The sequence below is a fragment of the Felis catus genome, chromosome D4 (genome assembly GCF_018350175.1).
Source record: "Felis catus isolate Fca126 chromosome D4, F.catus_Fca126_mat1.0, whole genome shotgun sequence".
NCBI lineage: Eukaryota > Metazoa > Chordata > Mammalia > Carnivora > Felidae > Felis > Felis catus.
In genome coordinates this window covers 12079789-12099589 of record NC_058380.1, presented here as the reverse complement: position 1 = coordinate 12099589, position 19801 = coordinate 12079789, and the positions used below count along the sequence as shown (strand labels likewise).

At 50.6% G+C, this 19801-nt stretch overlaps 1 protein-coding gene across 8 annotated transcripts in view; it reads left to right on the top strand.

Annotated features, from left to right (window-relative positions):
- The window catches only part of APBA1 (amyloid beta precursor protein binding family A member 1), a 206265-nt gene that overhangs the window by 182060 nt on the left and 4404 nt on the right, over positions 1 to 19801 (top strand). For 5 of the 8 annotated variants that reach the window (XM_023243334.2, XM_023243338.2, XM_023243333.2 and 2 more), the window contains 7 exons: positions 405 to 440; positions 1440 to 1526; positions 2159 to 2344; positions 5938 to 6117; positions 8841 to 9053; positions 16481 to 16600; positions 19635 to 19775. In XM_023243334.2, coding sequence (XP_023099102.2) covers positions 405 to 440; positions 1440 to 1526; positions 2159 to 2344; positions 5938 to 6117; positions 8841 to 9053; positions 16481 to 16600; positions 19635 to 19775 — 963 coding nt within the window. Of the gene's footprint in view, positions 1 to 404; positions 441 to 1439; positions 1527 to 2158; positions 2345 to 5937; positions 6118 to 8840; positions 9054 to 10141; positions 10290 to 16480; positions 16601 to 19634; positions 19776 to 19801 lie in introns of those variants that run through there. The other 3 variants (XM_045042565.1, XM_023243337.2, XM_045042566.1) reach the window with 3 other exon arrangements.

The window sequence follows — 19801 nt, the reverse complement described above, 5'->3', positions numbered from 1 at the left end:
AGATCTGGCCTTTAAATTTTCATCTCAGGAGGCTAGAAAAAAAGAAATCAAATGTAATCCAAAGAAAGTAAAAGGAAATTGAGATGTAGGTTGAAATCAAGGAAGTAGCCAACAGGCGTACTATAAAGAAAATCAACAGAACCAAGTTGGTTCTTTGAAAGCATCGATTGCAGTTACATAGAAAAAGCACCTCAATCCATTTCCTTCCTCCTACAGCCCCTGCCACCTACGAAATCGTGAGTTAGGAAATTGATTGTCTGTAGACCAGGATTTTTTTAAAGTCAGTTCTCCTGACACAGAAATGCTTTATGCACTATTGATACTAGTTTGTCAATTCCCTTTTTGGCTTTGAGTCTCTGCAAATTCTTTTCTAACTGTTCTCCTGTCTCTGTTTCCATGCTAAGCAGATGGCCCAGAAATTAGCCAAAAGCAGAAAGAAGGTGCAGTACAAATAACGTCATCAGCTTGGTGTTATGCCTGTTCTTTTCATTTATTTACGTTTTGCCTTTTTATTATTTTGTGTTTTTGTTTTCTGCATCCAGCAAGTTTTCGTTCAGATTTCTTTTTGAACCGCCCCATTAGCCAACGTTTCTCAAAACTGAGTTGCCCAAAGTGGCTGTTTTCTGTTGCTCATGAGCCATTTCACATCAGAGAGACAACAGGCAGCGGATTGGAGATGCTAAATGAATCCTACAGGAGTGTGCAAGTTCCCACCCTTCAGGAGCATTAATGTGGCAGGGACTTGGGTCTGTTCAATTACAGTCACGTTTGACTTGTGGATTTGTCAGATTGCTGGATGCAAAAAAGAAAACTCGCTAATAACCACACTGTGCGGACTTAAACCCTAAGTGAACGAGACGGATGTGCTTGTTTGGTTATCGAGCTTCTAGGTGCTTGTGGGCTACCTATGGGGTGTTGAGGCATCTGGGGCTCCTTCTTAATGGGGTGGCTTCAGGAGTGGGTACGGCTTCTGTGTCGCTGTGATGGTGTGCGAATGTGAAGACCCTTTTACCAGAACTGCATCCAAATGACTTTGCTCCTGCTCTGAACATTGTCCCCCATCGCTTGAACAGGGGCAGACACTCTGACTTCTCCAAGGTCTCGGGGTGTGGGCCACTTGCCCTTACTCTTCAATCTGTTGGGCTCCAAGAGCCTTGTAGAAAGGGCAGTTCACGACCATCGTTCCCAGAGTCACACCCTTCTCCTGTAGGGGGAGAAGCAGAGGGGATTGGGCGTCTTCCCCCTTAACCGGCAACGCTCACCCTCGTCCGTGAGTCCGTCCTCTGTGGTCCCTTCTGCTTTGGCGGTCGCAATCTGGAGTCAGCCCTGCCGTTCTGGTGACTGTGTCTCAGTGCCTGTGTGTGTGAGCTAACCTTGCTCCCGTGCCCTCGAGTCGGGGTGAGGCGTTAAGCTTTCCCTTGGTGCTTCTTTCTTCTCAGGCTCCCGAAGGGGAATCTCAGCCGATGACCGAGGTGGATCTCTTCATTTCCACCCAGAGAATCAAAGTACTGAATGCCGACACACAGGTATTAGCTGGCCGGCCACCTTTCCCGGGGTGAAGTTCCCAGCGTGGCCGCTCCGAGCCTGTGCCCGTGTCCGTAGGTCCCCTGTCCTCAGCTGCTGGCTTCCAAACAAGCTAGAAGGCTGTGTCTGCAGCGCCCGCTGCGGGGGAGGGGGCCGTGGTGCTCTGGGACCGTTTCCTTGAAGATCTAAGGAAAAAATAAGCCGTGGATGCTGTTTGCAAATCCTTCTCATAAGTTTTCACGAGAAGGTTCGTGACCTTGAACAGATTCGCCTTTTACGAAATTTTGTTTAAAATCACACGTACACACACATGCACGCACGCACAATGCAACCGTCACATGTGGATATTTTATTCTTTTAACCTCTCCACCAGAGATTCTACTGGTTGTAAAACGACTGAACGTTTTATTTCACATACCACAGACCCCTTCTTGCTCTGGGTCACTGTTAGTCCAGGGAACTTGCCCCAGGCCTGAGTGGGTGCATGTAAATCTGGCAGCAGCCTTTGAACCCAGCCCCCACCCCCCACCTGCCACACGGGGACTGCACTTGGCCGGGCTGTGGGGTGACAGACTCTCTCATGGGCCATTAGATGCTGCTCTGGACTCAGCATCCTCTCCCTTATGCCCTCCAGGAGACGATGATGGACCACCCTCTGAGGACCATTTCCTATATAGCAGACATCGGGAACATCGTCGTACTGATGGCCCGCAGGCGGATGCCCCGCTCCAACTCCCAGGAGAATGTGGAAGCCTCCCACCCATCCCAGGATGGAAAAAGGCAGTACAAGATGATATGCCACGTCTTTGAGTCTGAGGATGTAAGGATGCCTCCCCGGATCTCCCCGCTGGGTGACCTGGGCTGCCTTCGGGTGGGCCAGATTCTCTCTCTTTCTCAGAACCTGAGTCGGTCTCAATCATACATGAAGCACATGTTTGTTGAGCGCCTACTATGTGTCAAGCACTGTTTTAGGGATACAAGGCTGAATAAACAGACAAGGTATTCAGTATGATGCTCATAGGGAGATAGAAAATAAATAGATAAATGTACTTAAGCTAGATAGCTAGAAGTTCTGTAAGGAAAAATAAAGCCGGGACAGGAGCTATTTCAGGTAGGATAATCAACAGAGCCTTCTCTGAGGAGGTGACATTTGAAGAGAGACCTGCATCAACTGAGACTAAGAAAAGAGCAAGTGCAAAGGCCCTGAGGTAGGGGCCCGCTGGTATAGTTTGAGGATGGCTTAGAATGAGGGGAAAGAGGAGAAGGAAAGCAGTCAGACCCATGAGGGCCCCAAGCGCATGTCTCCTGGGCATGAGGGCACTTGGGGAGGATCATTCTCGGTTGTGTAGCATCGCCCTCTAGACCACAGGACAGTTAGGATTCCTGCTCCTACCTCCCCGCCCCCGCCAGCGGCTGGAGCACCGCCTGCCGGCTCTCCGTCCTCACGAAAACCAGCAGCTCCTCCTGTCACCAAGCCAGTGAGTCCTAACCCCCATCTTCCCAGGCATCACAGTCAACGGAGAAAATTCATTCACCGCAGAGGCAGGGCCCCTTCGTCCCTTGGGCCTTCTTCCCCCAGGCGTCCCTGGAACTGCTGGGGAGGCCTCTGGGCTTCAGGCTTCGTAGGCATCTGGCTTCTCCTCAAGCTTGGCAGGTCTTAGAAGCTCCCTTCAGGGCCAGGAGCCATGGCCCCGTGATGAAGGTCTGGAACCATAGAGCACCCCCCCCCCCAGTGGGGCCGTGTCCGCGTCATTGTGCTGATTTTCCTCCCGCCACAGCGGCATTAGCTCTGTTACTCATGTTGAGCAGAGAGCCCGTAGCTAAAGAAAATTGCCTGTGGGAGCCTTGGCTCCTTAAATGAGGCCATTTTTCTCCAGGAGGGTGTTCATCTAGCTGCAGTAAATTGCCTTCCTGCAAGAAGTTAGGAGTCCAAGGCCAGCTGCTCTTCCCCGGGGCTTCAGCCACAGGGAGTGGAGACGCTCACGCTCTCTGCACCATCATCCGCTGGTCTGGTTCCCTAGAATACAGCCCCCCGGGACGAGATCGCTGAGAAGGCAGCCATCCTCCCTGGTATTCCTTGAAAGCTGGAGGCCAGGCATGCAGACGGGGAGAAAATGAGTTCTGGAAGTTTCTCACAGTTTCGGAAGTGACACTTGGAAGCTTAAGGCTCACGGGTCCTGCAGGCAGGCTGGAAAGGTGGAGTTAGCTCTGCACCCCCCGCCCCAGGCATGTGGATGCCCACGTGACGCTCTGCTGCCCCCAGCTGGCTCTGAGCTCCTAAGGAGGGGGTCCCTTTTTGTGCAGGCTCCCATCTGGGAAGATGATGAAAGGAATGAGGAAGCAAGAGGTGTGATAAGAGCGGACCCGGCAATCTTACTTTTACCCCCTTTGCTTCTGAAGCAAAGGACAGAAGAGCATTGACTCCAGAGCCAAGAAAGCTGGATCGGGATCCTGCCTCCGCCTACAGGCTGTGAGGCCCCCAAGCTTGCGCAAAACGACAGCATCTCCCCCACGGGCTGCCGTGTGGCCCCGGGAGACAGCGCGCACACAGCAGCAGCCTGTGCGTCTGCCAGGGGCCTCCGTCAGTAACGGCACGCGTGCTGCCGTTTTTCAGGTCATCCGTCCACATGTGCCTCTCGTGCCTGTAGCGATGCCTCGCTCCCGGTTTTACTCAGGACACGGGGTGGCGGTCCTCCTTGTTCATGACTCGTGCGTGTGAAGTCACCAGATTCACAGAGTGAGAAAAGTGAAGCGTTTCTTCGCCTACAGCCAGCCACCATAGGAGGTTCCGATTTCAGTGTTCATCAGCTGCTTTTAGCTAAACTGCTACCTTCACCTCTCAGCCTCTGTTCCCTGCCTGTCCAACGGGGGCGATGAAACAGACCCGTAGTTCCCAAGTCTAAAGGACTTCGAGAAGCAAAAGGGGTTTTTGTAGTCCATTGGCTGATAAGCCTATCCGGGACTGCCATGAGACCATGTCTAGGATTTTTCCAGCTTACCATGAATCTTCTCCATTTTGCTGCAGGACTATTACTGTTGGCTACGCCGCAATTCCCCGGGTTCCGATGGGGTTTTTAGACCGTGTGTGATACATGCACCCTGTTGCCTTTCTAAAATCCAAAATTTGCTAAATTCTGAAACATGGTCTCGAGAGCTTAGGATGAGGGCCCGTGGCACTATCGTGCTCCCGTCGGTCACAGGCTAGAGGCGAGGACTGCTGTCACGGTCCTTGGCTAGTGCCGAATGAAGCACAGGCGTGTGAGAAATGCTGGTGGCGGCCAGCGAGCTGAATTCATAGCGTGGGTGAATTAATGCAGGGAGAGGCTGCCGAGAAAGAACCTACAGAAGCACAGTTCCTGCCCCGTGAGCTGTGTGACCTTGAGCAAGTTCCTTCACGTCTCTGGGCCTCAGTCTCCTCACCTGGACACTACGGGTTGGGCTCGATCAGGGTTTCCAACTCCGCGGGACCCAGAACCCCCTTCCTACAACAGATGTTTTGTGGTGCCCCGTTACCGTCCTGAAATAAAATTCATAGGTAATAGAACCTCCCCCTTTGAAAATGTGTCCACAGACTAAAGCGTTGCCATAAATGTAATACAAAGGAAAATTAAAGGAAAGCAAGCCCAAATAAAATTGTACTTACTACAGCATGTCGACGCTCAGGCCCGTCCATTCCAGAAGGAATAGCAGAGCCGTCCCATGCTTACGCCGACATAGCGTTTCGCTGAATATTGGAAACCCTTCTTTTTGACCTTTTGAATTGAGAGCTCAGTAGGAACATGGACGTGTAGACGGGCCCCACCCTCATGCAGCATCCCCTCAGTGTGCAGCAAATACACAGGCTGCTGGTGATGTGATTTGCTGGCCACCCAGATAACCACCGATAGCATTGCTGCTAATGATTTTCCAAAATCTTGAAGCTTACGTCTTGGGGAAGATGCTGGACGAAGCAGTCATCATTTTCTCTCACTTAACATAGCAGCTGTGTGCTCGGAACCTTCCACATGAACTAGAACCGTGCAGTTAATGCCTTTGTGTTCTACATAAGTTAAAGTGGCACCCTGGACTCAGATGGTTTGATCCGGGTGGTCCATGGGTACGAGTGTCCGGTGGGCTCGGGAGTTGTTCAGGGTGTAGAGTGGCTCATCTTTGGGCAGGACCGTCCTCTTCGTGGCAGTGGGTCCGGCAGCCCTGACTCCTGTCCACTGGATGCCAGTGGCTCCCTTGTGATCACTATCATAGTAAGACACGTCCCTAGTCATTCTGGGAACGGCCCCTCGCAGGGGTTGGTGCCGCGTGTCGACCCACCGGCCCGGCTGATGCCTGGGGCTCCCGGTCCTGCAGGGACCCGGGCACTTTCGCCAGCAGGGCTTGCTCGTTGACCTCTGTCTTCCCTCTCCGGCTACCATCCAGGCCCAGCTGATCGCACAGTCCATCGGGCAGGCCTTCAGCGTGGCATACCAGGAATTCCTCAGGGCCAACGGGATTAACCCTGAAGACCTCAGCCAGAAGGAGTACAGTGACCTGCTCAACACCCAGGACATGTACAACGACGACCTCATCCACTTCTCCAAGTCGGAAAACTGCAAAGATGTAGGTATTTCTCCGAGCTCGGCTGGAGGGGCAGGAGCCCCAGGAGTGTGGGGGCAGCCCTGCCGGGGAGGGAAGGTGGGACGGTTGAGGGAGGAGCGCGTCATCGGCGGGACGTTGCCGGGGACTCAGGCCCGACTCCTGCTCCCCTCTCGTGAGGGCCTGTCACCAAGGTGGACCGTCCTCTGCTCCGGGCAGTCCTGAGCGAGGGTTGGGGTGGGTTCCAGAGGTGAACAGGACCCGTACCCCGCCTTCCCAAGCCCACCATCTCGGAAACGGCACGGAAAAGTTTAGTGATGGTACTGAGCACAAGCACTGGTCAGAGACCACTGTGAGAATGGAGCAGATGTCGGGTCTCAGGTGACAGACTCTGTGCTCCTCCAGGGGCGGCCTGTTGCTTCAGACAGAGCTTTGCAGGAGTGTCTGGAGGCAAATGCAGCCGTTGGAGCTGGGCTGGAGGTCTGGGTATTCTTTGGAAAGTGTAAAAGACTGCAGAGAGCTGGGCCAAAGTACAGAAGCCTGGAGCTGTCTGGGGGGCCGTGAATGAGACAGCATGGCTGGAGCATGGGGTCTGTGTGGAAGAGGCCCCCCCCCCGGGCTCAGGTCGGAACTGGGTGTCTTCAAAGTCTAGTCCAGGGGCTCGGTTTCCCCAAGGAGATACAAAGTACTGTATTCGAAAGTGCTCTTTTTATCCACCGATGTAGGTTTGGTGTCCTCTGTTCCCTAGAAGCAGAGCCTGAGGCAAGGATTCTTGTTCAAGGGATTTGGGGAGAGAGGGCAGTCAGGAAAAAGTGAGTGTGGGCAGCAGGGTGGTAGGGACGCTAAGCTTAGAGAAACGTGGCATTGCTGGAGGTGAGCTTCATTCTGATCCAGAGGAAGCTCTGGGTCACAGGGAAGACTTGTCCCACCTTGGGCCAAAGGATTTGGCAGACATTTGTACCCTGTGTTGGTCAGTTGTTGACTGACCAAGATTGGAGGAGGGTGGATCCGTGTATTAGGGCTGCCTTAACAGAGTACTTCAGACTGGGTTTCTTCAACAAAAAAACGTCGAAGTTCTGGAGGCTAGCGGTCCAAAGTCAAGTTGTCCGTAGGGTCGGTTCCTCCTGAGAGCTGTGGGGGAAGGGTGTGTCCCAGACCCCTCACCTTGGCTTGGAAATGACTGTCTTATCCCTGTGTCTGTACATCATCTTCCCCTATGTGCGTGTGTGTCTGTGTCCAAACTTTCCCCTCCTGTAAGGACACCAGTCATACTGAATTAGGGCCCACCCTAATGACCTCATTTTAACTTGATTGCCTCTGCAAAGATTCTGTATCCAAATAAGGTAGTATTCTTTTAAATTTATTTATTATTTTCAACGTTCATTTATTTTTGAGACAGAGACAGAACGTGAGTGGAGGAGGGGCAGAGAGAGAGAGAGGCACACACACACACAGAATCCGAAGCAGGCTCCAGGCTCAGAGCTGTCAGCACAGAGCCGGACGCGGGGCTCGAACTCACATACCAAACTGTGAGATCATGACCTGAGCTGAAGTTAGATGCTTAACTGACTGAGCCACCCAGGCGCCCCCAGATAAGGTCATACTGTGATACTGGAGAATATGAATTTCGAGGACACAACTGAACAGCCCGTCATAGGGAATGTGTCCCGCTGGGCAGCTCTCCAGAGAAGCGGCCAGCTGTGGGCTTCGGCAGCCAGGAGAAGGGACGTGAGCCTGTGAGGAGCCTTTGTCAGGGCCCAGCAGCCGCCACCAGTGTGTGCGTGTGTGTGTGTGTGTGTGTGTGTATCTGCGAATCTGAATAAATAAATACACATTCTCTTTGTCAGATACTTCCAGAACGTGACTTGCCCCTTAGTAGCGTGTCCACAAATCTTACGAGACTGCAGATAACCAACACTGACTCCTGTCTTCTCTGCCCTGCCTAGGAAGCAATTAGGCCCATCTAAAATACGACTTTCCCACTTCCTCGACCAACCTTTCGGTGGAGATAAGCTTAGCATCATTTTTTTCCCCTTCGTCCTCAGTTTTCTCCTTGCAAAGAGAGAATGTCTATAATGTCTGTTTATTTATTTTTAACACAAGAATCTTCAGTGTTGGAGAGAACTTGTGAAACGCTGGGGATTAGGGCAGCCGGTGTATAGGACCCAAAAGCTATTTCTGGAAACCATAAGGCGCCACCGAAGTCCCCACCTACACAGCCTCTTTCCCCCTCCCTGGGGACTACAGAAAAAAGCACCCGGTGCTCTTTGTGTTTATATTGCCAAAGACAAGATTGCTTATGTGGCACGAGAATTACAAGAAATCATATGGACCTGTGTTTCTTACCAAATGCCGTGGAATCAAGAGAAGACAGGACTCATTTGGGTTGGAACCTCAGGGAAATGTCTTCCTTTTTTTTTTTTTTTTGTAATGTTTTTTATTTTTGAGAGAGAGACAGCATGAGCGGGGGAGGGGCAGAGAGAGGGACAGATTCTGAAGCAGGCTCCAGGCTCTGAGATACCAGCACAGACCCGGATTCAGAGCTCAAATTCACAAACTGTGAGATCACGACCTGAGCCGAAGTCAGATGCTTAACCGACTAAGCCACCCAGGCACCTGAGGGAAATGTCTTTCTTGAGTCCAGATAGGAAGTGGGGAAAAGTTTTGATCTGTGTCACTACCCTGGGGTTACTGATTCAGGCTTTCTAAGTGTTGTCGTTTTGTTTTGTTTTTTCCTTCCCTTTCAGGTCTTCATAGAGAAGCAGAAAGGAGAAATCCTGGGTGTAGTGATTGTGGAGTCTGGCTGGGGGTCCATCTTGCCAACGGTGATCATCGCCAACATGATGCATGGAGGCCCCGCCGAGAAATCGGGGAAGCTGAATATCGGGGACCAGATCATGTCCATAAATGGCACCAGCCTGGTGGGCTTACCTCTGTCCACCTGCCAGAGCATTATTAAGGTACCTGGAAATGGGAAAACCCAAAAAGGATGAAGTATGACTGTATTTCAGTCATTAGCACTATGAACATAAACTGAGGGTCTGGCACAGAGGAGGACGCAAACACAAAAGGCATGGGCTTGCCCTCAGGCTCTTAACAGGCTCCTCCCTGAAATCATTTTTTGATCAAAGACGGTCTATTTGACTCGCATAACACCACTCTCTTGTCTGTGCCGTCGCAGGCATCACTAATCAGTCACAGCACTCTATTCCCCTAAGCCTGCATCCAGCCTCCACCAAAGTTCCACAGCCCAGTAATCCAGATAATCACTGATAATCCGCTAGATATACTTGAGGTGATTGGCCATCCCTGTTACAAATCATGGAAATGCTTCAGGTCTGAGAGCACGGTTTCCTTCACAGTGGCCGTGGCTGGGATCCAAGTGAGCGTGCCCCCCACCCCCAGAGCTTATGTAACATGATCCACACGTGCCAGGTGCTATGAGAAACGGGGGAACTCCTGGTACGGGCCGTGTGTTCCTTCTTACATGTGAATGTCATTCCTTCTCGTTCAACCTGAACAGACACTCTTGCTCAAGGCTGAGAAGAGCTACTCACATGAAACTTTAATAGGAATACGTGAGAGGAAGAAATTAGATTTTCTTGTAAGAAGTGACCCATCCATATGTAGTTTCTCGAGCACATGGGAACTTGCTGATTGCATGGCCAGTAGGAACATTTCTCCTTCACCTCAGTATCTAGAGACCCCAGCTCCAAGCCAAGCACTGTGACACCACAGGCAGACTGGGTTCTAGGACTTTGTTTCATCCCTCGAGGTTTCCTGAAGGCCTGTGACCTAGAACATAGCTGTGCGTGTGTGTGTGTGTGTGTGTGTGTGTGTGTGTGTGTGTGTGTGTGTGTGCGTGCGCGCGCATGTATATGGGCTGCGAGAGTGAATGAATTCATATAATGGTTATTCGAAATAAAATCACAAAAGCCAACATCCATGGCTGGGCAGGCAGAGGGTGGGAAGTCAAATTAAGCGTCTAGGACACAGAGGGGTGCCTCTTCGTTTTTAGTGAAACAGATATATTCTGATTTCTCCACAGATTATCATTCGCAGAGAAAAAATAGTCCTCTTTGACCTCATTTAATTTCTTTTTGTTACATCTTAGACTTGAATAAATTCTCTACCCCTTAACATACATTAAAGATTAAAGAACCTTGGGGCGCCTGGCTGGCTCAGTCAGTAGAGCATGTGACTCTCGGTCTCAGGATCTTGATTTCAAGCCCCATGCTGGGTTAGAGCTTACTTTAAAAAAAAAAAAAAAAAAAAAAAAAAAAAAAAAAAAAATATATATATATATATATATATATATATAAAGGCCCTACCTTTAATATATATGTGTGTATGTATATATACACACACATATATATTTATATATATGTTTATATGTTTATATATACATATATATGTATATATGTATATTTTTATATATATTATATATTATATATAAATTAAAAGGCCCTACCTTTAATATATATGTATGTATGCGTGTGTATGTATATATACACACCCATACGCACATATATATTTATATATATGTTTATATGTTTATATGTTTATATATACATATATATGTATATATGTATATGTTTATATTATATATTATATATAAATTAAAATGCCCTACCTTTAATATATATATGTGTATGTGTGTGTGTGTATGTATATATACACATACATACACACATATATATTTATATATATGTTTATATGTTTATATATACATATATATGTATATGTTTATTATATATTACATATAATATATAGTATATATTGTATATATCATATATATTGCATATATATTATATATACAGTATATATTATATACATTATATATTATATATATTATGTATATAATATATATGTTATGTATATATTTATATATATATATTATATATATATATAAAAGACCCTACCTTGAACGTGCATATTCACTCATGAATGTTTAATTGGGCCTCGTTAGGCAGAGCTGAACTTTGGAGAAGCAGAATATCAGCACTTCTGTGGAGGCTAATTTATCACTGAAAGGGTTCGGTGGGCCTAATGGCAACAGAGAGGAGAAATGCTGCACACACGCAGAGGGAGGAGAATTCTTTCTGATTTTTAAGGTGGGCTTGGAAGGGAAGAGTAAGATCTAGGCGGGTGGATAACATAAAGGGAAACGGCCTTCTGGAGTTGCTGCTTGACTTGATGGGCACTGGGTGGCTTTGCAGCCGGTGGAGACAAGCCTGAGCACAGCCAGGGAAGGCTGATTTAGTGGTGTGGTACCGTGGAGAGACCAGGGGTCTGGGGGCTTGGAGCGGGGACACAGGACCCACCCACGTTTGGCAACTCACACGTGTCAAGGTTCACGGATACCCTTTCATACTAGTGAGCAAATGACTTGTTTAACACTGTGCGGGCATGAAAACCCCTGAGGGGCCATGGGAACCAGACACACACGATATACAGTCTGCACCCAGGAACTTGATCTTGCTGGAGAGATGTGAAGGAAAGAACAGGTAGCTAAAGGCAACTGAGCGCTGTGTCCCTGGCACCATTATGAGAATGTGCGCGTTTGCTGGTGGAACCCTCATGGCAGCCTTCTGTAGGGTAGGTACTATTGTCATGCCCGTTGTGCAAGTAAGGAAACTGAGGCACAGAAAAGTGATGGAATCACTCATCAGTGGTGGGTCCAGGTCACTCAGCCCCCTTGATATCACTCAGCCCCTGAGGCAGTGGTTCTCGGCCGAGGATCTTGACACACACCTCCTTCCTCAGGAGAAGCTTGGCAGGGTCTGGAGACAGTTGAGGTTGAGAGAACTGGGAGAAGGAGATGCTGTAGCATCTCGTGGGTAGAGGTGCAGGATGCTGCCAGACACCCAGCCCCATGCAGAGAATGAGCCCAAGTGCAAAGGCGGAGAAAGCCTGTCTTGGGAGTGCAGGGGTTCAGAGGTGGGGGAGGGGATCCATTCAGAGAGAGGGAGGTGAGTGAGGGAGCATGGGGAGTGGATCTGGGCCTGGAAACGTTTGGGGAAGAGGAGCCAGAAGAGGGAGAGAATGCGGAGGAGAAGCTTCCTGAGGCTTCCTGCCCGTGCCCGTTACGCACCTGCCAGGCGGCGCCCACCTTCATTCCCTCCCTCCCTCCCTCCTCGCGACAGCCAGCCCCCCTCCCTCATGGGCACCTGGTTCACAGACAAGCCATCAGAGACCCCCAGGGTGCAGATGGCCTGCCCAGGTTTCTCCTGCAGACAGCTGCATCCGGATGTAAGAAGGCAGACCGGATGAGGGAGGCTGAGACCCCAAGGCCAGTGCCAGGCGCAGGGGCCCCACAAGGACTCATCTTCTCTCTCTCATCAAGGTAGACACAAAGCTTGCTCCGCGAGCAATCAGAGCACCCTGGAAGCAATTTCTTACGGGGAGAAGGTTTGTTTGCACCGGGAGCTGATCTTTGATGTCTGTAAATGGAGTCTCTGTGGAATCAGAATTCAAAGGCCACACGGTATCACTGCTGAAGAGGCAGAGCAAGAAAACCAGTGCCTCCAGGGCCGCCTTCAGCAGACGAGGACGTAGCCGGCAGGTCCAGCCAGGACACAGCCTACCGTCCTCGGTGCCCTGAGATGTGCTGCTTTGTCAAGCAGAGAGATGCGAGTGGTCCATCCTGCCTGGGACGAGAATTTTACCACTGACTGCAGCTAGGATTGCCAGCACCAAATGCAGACTTTCTGTGGGTTGTCATATTGTTTTAAAATTCCCTAGACAGGGGCGCCTGCGTGGCTCAGTCAGTTAAGCATCTGACTTTGGCTCAGGTCATGATCTCAGGGTTTGTGAGTTCGAGCCCTGCTTTGGGGAAGCCCTGCTTCTCTCTCTCTCCCTCCCTCTCTCTCTCCCTCCCTCTCTCTCTCTCTCCCTCTCTCTCCCTCTCTCTCCCTCCCTCCCTCTCTCTCTCTCTCCCTCCCTCCCTCCCTCATGGGATTCTCCCTCTTTGCTCTTCGCTCACTGGTACCCTCTCTCAAAAAATGAAATCTTTTTTAAATTTTAAAGTCTAAATTTTAAATTTTAGACGGCATACCTCTTTTGCCTCCACCTAAGCACATGATCACACTGCCCCACCCCACCTGTGGGGCCAGCGCCGGGGAATATTCTGGGCTTCTCCAGGGCTTCTGGTCGGTAGCTCATTTCACTGTTGTGCCAGTGCACCTTGCAGTGAAGTTAGCAGCTCTCATCCCCACGGATCCATAGATGGATAGTTCACGGCTTAGAAAACTTTGAATTGAAAGTCCTGGGGCTGTTGTTGAAATGCTGATTGCACGTGTCTGCGGTGGGATTCTCCCTCAGCAAGCTGGCAGGTGATGTCACCAGTCTCCCAAAGCCCTTTGAGAAACAAGGGTCTACACCATGTATTCTGTGTCTTTCCACTTTAACGCATGTTGACTTCCCCCACCGCCACCCCCAGTTATAGGAAAATAGAAACATTTCTAGAAAAGAGTTAGAGGTAATGAATCCTTTTCATTGCTTTCTTCCCTAGCACCTGTTTCTCCTGTCCTAATTCCTAAGGCGTAAGTGTTGGTAGGCAAAGCTTGTTAGCAGTCAGTTCCTTGCCTTGTTCCTGCCAGTTCCTTAGGCAGTTCCTTGCCTCTGTGGTCCTGCCCTCCTGATTATTTTTTCTTTTTTAAACTAGAGCACCGCTTTCCTCTCCCTTCCACAGGATCATGGTCCTGCTTTCCTGTTACTATAGAGACGATTCTGGCTTCTGTCTCCTCCCTTCCCCTCTCCCCTCTCCCTTCCCCTTCCTCTCCCACAGTATTTCTTAATTTGCTATAGCATGCCACTGCTGTCATGGGGACAGAATGACCGCTTATTTAATTGGCATCTCCTCTCAGATGGCAGCTCAGAAATCCAAGTTAATGGGACCCAACTTGGAGCACTGATGGGGAACGGCGGAGCAGTGGCGTTCTCTGGCTACTCCAAATTGCCGCCTCTTTAAGCCTCATCTGGCAGCACATTTCCTCAGTCTAGAACTTCGTTCACTGAAGGACAAATCAGGCCTCTTCAGTCAATTCACGCACACGAGAAAGGATCCCACCGGAGCGATGTGAGCTTTTGGGGGGTAATTGAGAAAATAGAGTCCTTCTCTGGCTTTTCAGGGTGTGCTCTCTGAGCGTCACATGCACACCTGCGTCACCCCAGAGGTGCACAGGTGTAAGCACTCAAAGCTGGTGGCACTGTCTGAAGCTGGAATTCTGTGTGCTCGTTTTGGGGGCATACTTCCCTCTGGTTCAAACAAATTCCTGGTCTCCTGCTGTGTGATTGTGGAGGGCGGGAAGGGGGGCCAGCCCCTCTGGTTGCCCTGCGTGTGCCTGCAGCCCTCCCCGCTGCCTAACACCAGCCTTGGCACGCGGGGAGTGATCAGTAAATATTGAGTAGTCAAGTGGATGAGAAAGACGAGGCACCGGAGGGAGAGAGACACGCACTTGAGCAACACAGGCTTGAATTACACGGGCCCATTTATCACAGGTGTTTTTCAATAAATACAGCACAGTCCTGGAAATGTATTTTCTAACTTGTGATTTTCCTAACAACCTTTGCTTTCTCTCTAGCCTACTTTATTATAATAACACAGTGTATAATCCATCTACAAGATATGTGTTGTTAATGTTATTGGTAAGCCTTCTGGTCACCGTAGGCTGTTAGTAGTTAAGTTTCAGGGGACTCAAAAGTTATATGTGAATTTTCAACCGCACAGTTTGGTCGGTGGCGGGGGAGGGGGGTGGTCAGCGCCTCTGACCCCTGCATTGTTCAAAGGTCAACTGTATGCGCATTAATATCTGAGCACCACCTTCCTGAAAGATGCCCATTTTTAATTTTAAAAATTGGTTTTTCATTAATAGTTTTTAATGTTTGTTTATTTTGAGAGAGAAAGAACGTGAGTGGGAGAGGGGTAGAGAGCAGGAGAGAGAGAGAATCCCAACTGGATCCACACTGTCAGCCTAGAGCCCGAGGCGGGGCTTGATCTCACCAACTGTGAGATCATGATCTGAGCAGAAACGGGTGTTTTTAAGCATAATGGTCGAGACGTGGTGTTGTTGGCAAATACGCTGAGGGAAGGAATGCGTGGAAAGGGTGAACTCAGAACTAGAGCTGGAGGGGACCTCCGGGTGTCACCCACCACTTATTTGGGTGATGTGGAGACAGAGGTGGAGGAAGGGAGGGGTGGAGTGTTGAGGACGCCCGGCTGCAGAGGCGGAAACACAGCTTGACGCATCGGAACCCTGTGGAGCCCTGTGCCCGTGGACAGCAGGCCTGTGTCATGCAGAAAGCCAGTCCCTGGCGGACTTTGCCCGGGGAGAACTGCTCTCAGCTTGTCTGCTGCTGCTGCACTTGGACATCATCACTTTGTGAACCAGAGAAGCTTCCCAGAGATCTGCCAGAAACCACAGAGAGTGGCTGGCGAGGGCTGCCTGCGTATGAGCACCGAGCATTACCCAAATTGCAGCCCCTGGGAGGCTCCGATCCGGCAGAAAGCAGAGCGATTCAGAACGCCCAGGAGACGGGCAGAGATGCTGGAGGTGGGAAGTTAAATTGAGCACCGTCAAAACTCACACGTTGAAAGGACCAACTGCAATCCATCAAAGGCAGTGGGGAAGTCAGATGTTAGGAGCCCTGGACTCGAGCCGGGTAGGAAAGTAAGCTGACAACAGGGCCCCGTGCAAGGCCAGAATAGAAGCTTTGGTGGCACAAATTCATTCTTTTGCTCTCCCTGGCTGCTTGGTCGAGCAAGCCTTACTCATGAATGATACACGCTGTCCCCTTGTCTTTAGGGGGGATCATGGTGTAGGCGAAATGCTTGGTTTTGAAAACAGAACAGATGTCCGGTTGGATCCCGCTGCGGGCGAAGTGGGGTGAGTTGCTTAGGATCTCTGAGCCTCGGTGTCTTCTGTAGAATGGACATAGTTAGAGCTGCAGTTTGTCAAGGAGACTGAAGGAGACAGCTCCTGTGGGCAGCAGGAGCCCACGCTCAGTGACGGGCTGGTTTCATCGGCTGCACGGGTTTTGATGGACCGTGAGGGGAGGGTGCCCACACGTGGTGCCAACGCAGAGTGGCTGATTCTTAAGCAGCCTCCCCAGGTCTCCCACAAGCCCTGTGCGCTCACAGAGCACACTGGCCACAGGTGTGAGGGGTCAATGAGCTCTTGGGGCCCTGAGTTGGTACAGGCTAGCAGTGGATTGTCCCTGCTTGGGCACGGTCGGCCTGTGTGCGGGTCTGCTTCGTGAGTCCCAGAAATAATGGAAGATCCCTTGGGACTCCTTAGGACTCCATCTGCCTTTGGTGCTGTCTGCTTGGATCTCTTCTGCCCGCCTTACCGGTCACCATCTCCACTGTGCTCCATTCACATTTCAGGGTTTGAAGAATCAGCCCCGGGTCAAGCTGAACATCGTGAGGTGTCCTCCAGTGACGACCGTGTTGATCAGGAGACCGGACCTCCGCTACCAGCTGGGTTTCAGCGTCCAGAATGGAATCGTAAGTAGGGCTCCACACTTTCTTCCAAAGATCTGACAAATAAAACCATGGCACAGTGTTAGTTTTTTAACTTTTATTTTTAATTTATTTTTAATGTTTGTTTTTGAGAGAGAGATAGAGCATGAGCAAGGGAGGGATGGAGAGAGAGACACAGAATCTGTCAGACTCAGGCTCCAGGCTCTGAGCTGTCAGCACAGAGCCCAGTGTAGGGCTTGAACCCACCAACCGTGAAATCATGACCTGAGCTGAAGTGGGACGCTCAACCGACTGAGCCACTCAGGCGCCTCTTGACGATTATTTAAGTACACGGTCCAAAATCTAGTCAAAACTCATTTTATAGATCGAGAAAATTTTTCATTCATTCATCTGCATATATATTTATTGAACATTTAACTGAGCCAGCCAGAGGCCCCAAATTTTTATTTTTTAAAGCCAGGCAGTTCCCTGAGAGAACCCAGCAAGGAGAGGGAGGAGTGAGTGAGGGCGGGCCCTGTGTGCCCCTGTGGGCAGAGAATCCTGTGCCCTTGCACATGAGAAGAGAAGGGTGGTTCCCAGAGCCCTGGCCCTGAATCTCTCTGTGATGGTGCAAGGGTCAGCCTCCCAGCTGCCAACTTGAGATAGTCTGGGATGTGTCACCAAGTGCGTCCTTCCCCTCCGGCCAGGGGATGCCATTGTGTCACCACCTGGGTACACCTGTAAGCCCCTATAGAGCTGCCCAGCCCCCCACCAGGGGTGGGCAGCACTGGGCGGGCTCCCCAGTGATTCCAGGGCACAGTGCAGGTGGAGAGCCCCGGCCCCCATGGCTGTGATGCGTGCATGTTTTCTGCCTTGCCCTTTTAACCTGAATAGCACTTTAGGGATGAAGAGTATTTTCATCACGTGGATATCTGTCCGGAAACAATACTTTTCTTTTTTAATTTAATATTTATTTTTGAGACAGAGAGAGAGCATGAACGGGGGAGGGGCAGAGAGAGAGGGAGAGACAGAATCCGAAGCCGGCTCCAGGCTCTGAGCTGTCAGCACAGAGCCCGATGCGGGGCTCGAACCCACAAACTGTGAGATCATAACCTGAGCTGAAGTCAGACGCTTGACTGACTAAGCCACTTGGGTGCCCCTCAGTCTAAACCATCTTTAAGCATACAGTTCAGTGGCATTAAAGTACATTCACAGAGTGGTATAAGCGTCACGACTGTCTCTTTCTAGAACTTTTTCTTCATTCCACACGGAAACTCCATACTCAGCATTACTCCCTTTTTGTGCTGGTTTGCCTTATTCTGCAATCACAGTAATTGTGGGCTCTGATGACCATCCTGTTCTCTGTCTGCGACCTTGATTTTTTAGATTTTGGATGTGCTCTCCTTCTCTTTCCCTTCATCTTTCCACATTGAAGAACACTATTCTTTTCCCCCTTAAAAATCTCAATTAAGAGTGGTAGGGGGGCGCCTGGGTGGCGCAGTCGGTTAAGCGTCCGACTTCAGCCAGGTCACGATCTCGCGGTCCGTGAGTTCGAGCCCCGCGTCGGGCTCTGGGCTGATGGCTCAGAGCCTGGAGCCTGTTTCCGATTCTGTGTCTCCCTCTCTCTCTGCCCCTCCCCCGTTCATGCTCTGTCTCCCTCTGTCCCAGAAATAAATAAACGTTGAAAGAGTGGTAGGTTTTTAAAATTTTATTCTGTTTCAAGGTTTAGAAATACCCTTGAAGTAGCTTTGAAGTTCCCCTTCATCTGTTCCTTGGACCTCAGCGGCCTCACTTTCCTCTTCGGAAGGGAGCCGGGCTTACTTACTCCTTACGCTTTTGGGCAGACACCTGTTTTTATCTGCCGATATTTCCTTGTTTGCTTTGTTCATATGCAAATAATTTTAAAAGTTCAGCTATGAACAAAGAGTTGTTGTATAGCAACAGCAGGTCCCTTGGTTTTGTCTCAAGTGTGGGAAGCACCTAAGCAGCATTCTGACCCCAGAGTACCGGGTGGGGGGCTCTGCGGGGTCCACACACTCGGTCACAGAGCATTGTCGCACGATGCCACGATCTTGTCTACGTGGGCTTAAAAGGCGCACGATCTGGGGCGCCTGGGTGGCTCAGTCGGTTAAGCGTCCGACTTCAGCTCAGGTCACGATCTCACGGTCTGTGGGTTCGAGCCCCACGTCGGGTTCTGGGCCGACGGCTCTGAGCCTGGAGCCTGTTTCGGATTCTGTGTCTCCCTCTCTCTCTACCCCTCCCCCGTTCATGCTCTGTCTCTGTCTCAAAAATACACAAACGTTAAAAAAAAAAAAATTTTAAAAAAGGCGCACGATCTGGTGTGAAATGTCAACTTTGTAAACTAAAAACACACTCTTTTGGAGAAAGTCTGATGTTCTATTTGAAGTGGGGGTGGCCTTCCCCTGCAGGGCTGAGCCCCGAGCCCCCCAACTCCAAGCCCTGGGGAGCTCATTTCCACCGGCCCACAGCTTCTGCACACCATGATGTGCGGCTACACAGAGACAAAACCCAGCCCCGTTGTCCTTTCCGGGGGGAAGTGAGTTTGAACACGGGCTGCTAAGTCGAGAAGGTCAAAAGGAGCAAGTCCCGGCCAGCTGGCCACACTTTGGAAACCCAAAGCGGGGTTTGGCTCATGTAACCGTGACCCTGAAAAGCAGGCTGCAGATTATACAGTTGGATGTCTGAGTCCTAGCGGTGAATGTGGGAAATAGCATTCGCCTGCGTTACACAGGCTGAGAGTTTGAAACCGTTGGTGACTCAGTGACAGGTCCAAAAAGCTCTTTTCCCCAGGACCCAGCTGGGATGACAGGCAGTCGGAACTCAGTGTGCCGTGACCTCCTGCGATGTACTACATCCCCCGGGCGGGGTGGAGCGGCCGGGTGGCCCTGTGCGCCCACGGAGCCCTGTAGCTTGCGAAAGGAAACCGAGATTGGAATGCCCCAAAGTAACCGTGGAGAACGGAGGGCAGGGGTCCAGGAAAGCCAGTCCTGTCTCCGCCCAGCTCTCCGACATGCGATCCTGCCGTGAGGGTTAACGGTGTGGCCTTTGGCTCTGACAGATCTGCAGCCTCATGCGAGGGGGCATAGCCGAGAGAGGCGGCGTCCGCGTGGGACATCGGATCATCGAGATCAACGGGCAGAGCGTGGTGGCCACGCCTCACGAGAAGATCGTCCACATCCTCTCCAATGCGGTGGGGGAGGTAGGAGCGGGGGCTGGGGTGGGGGT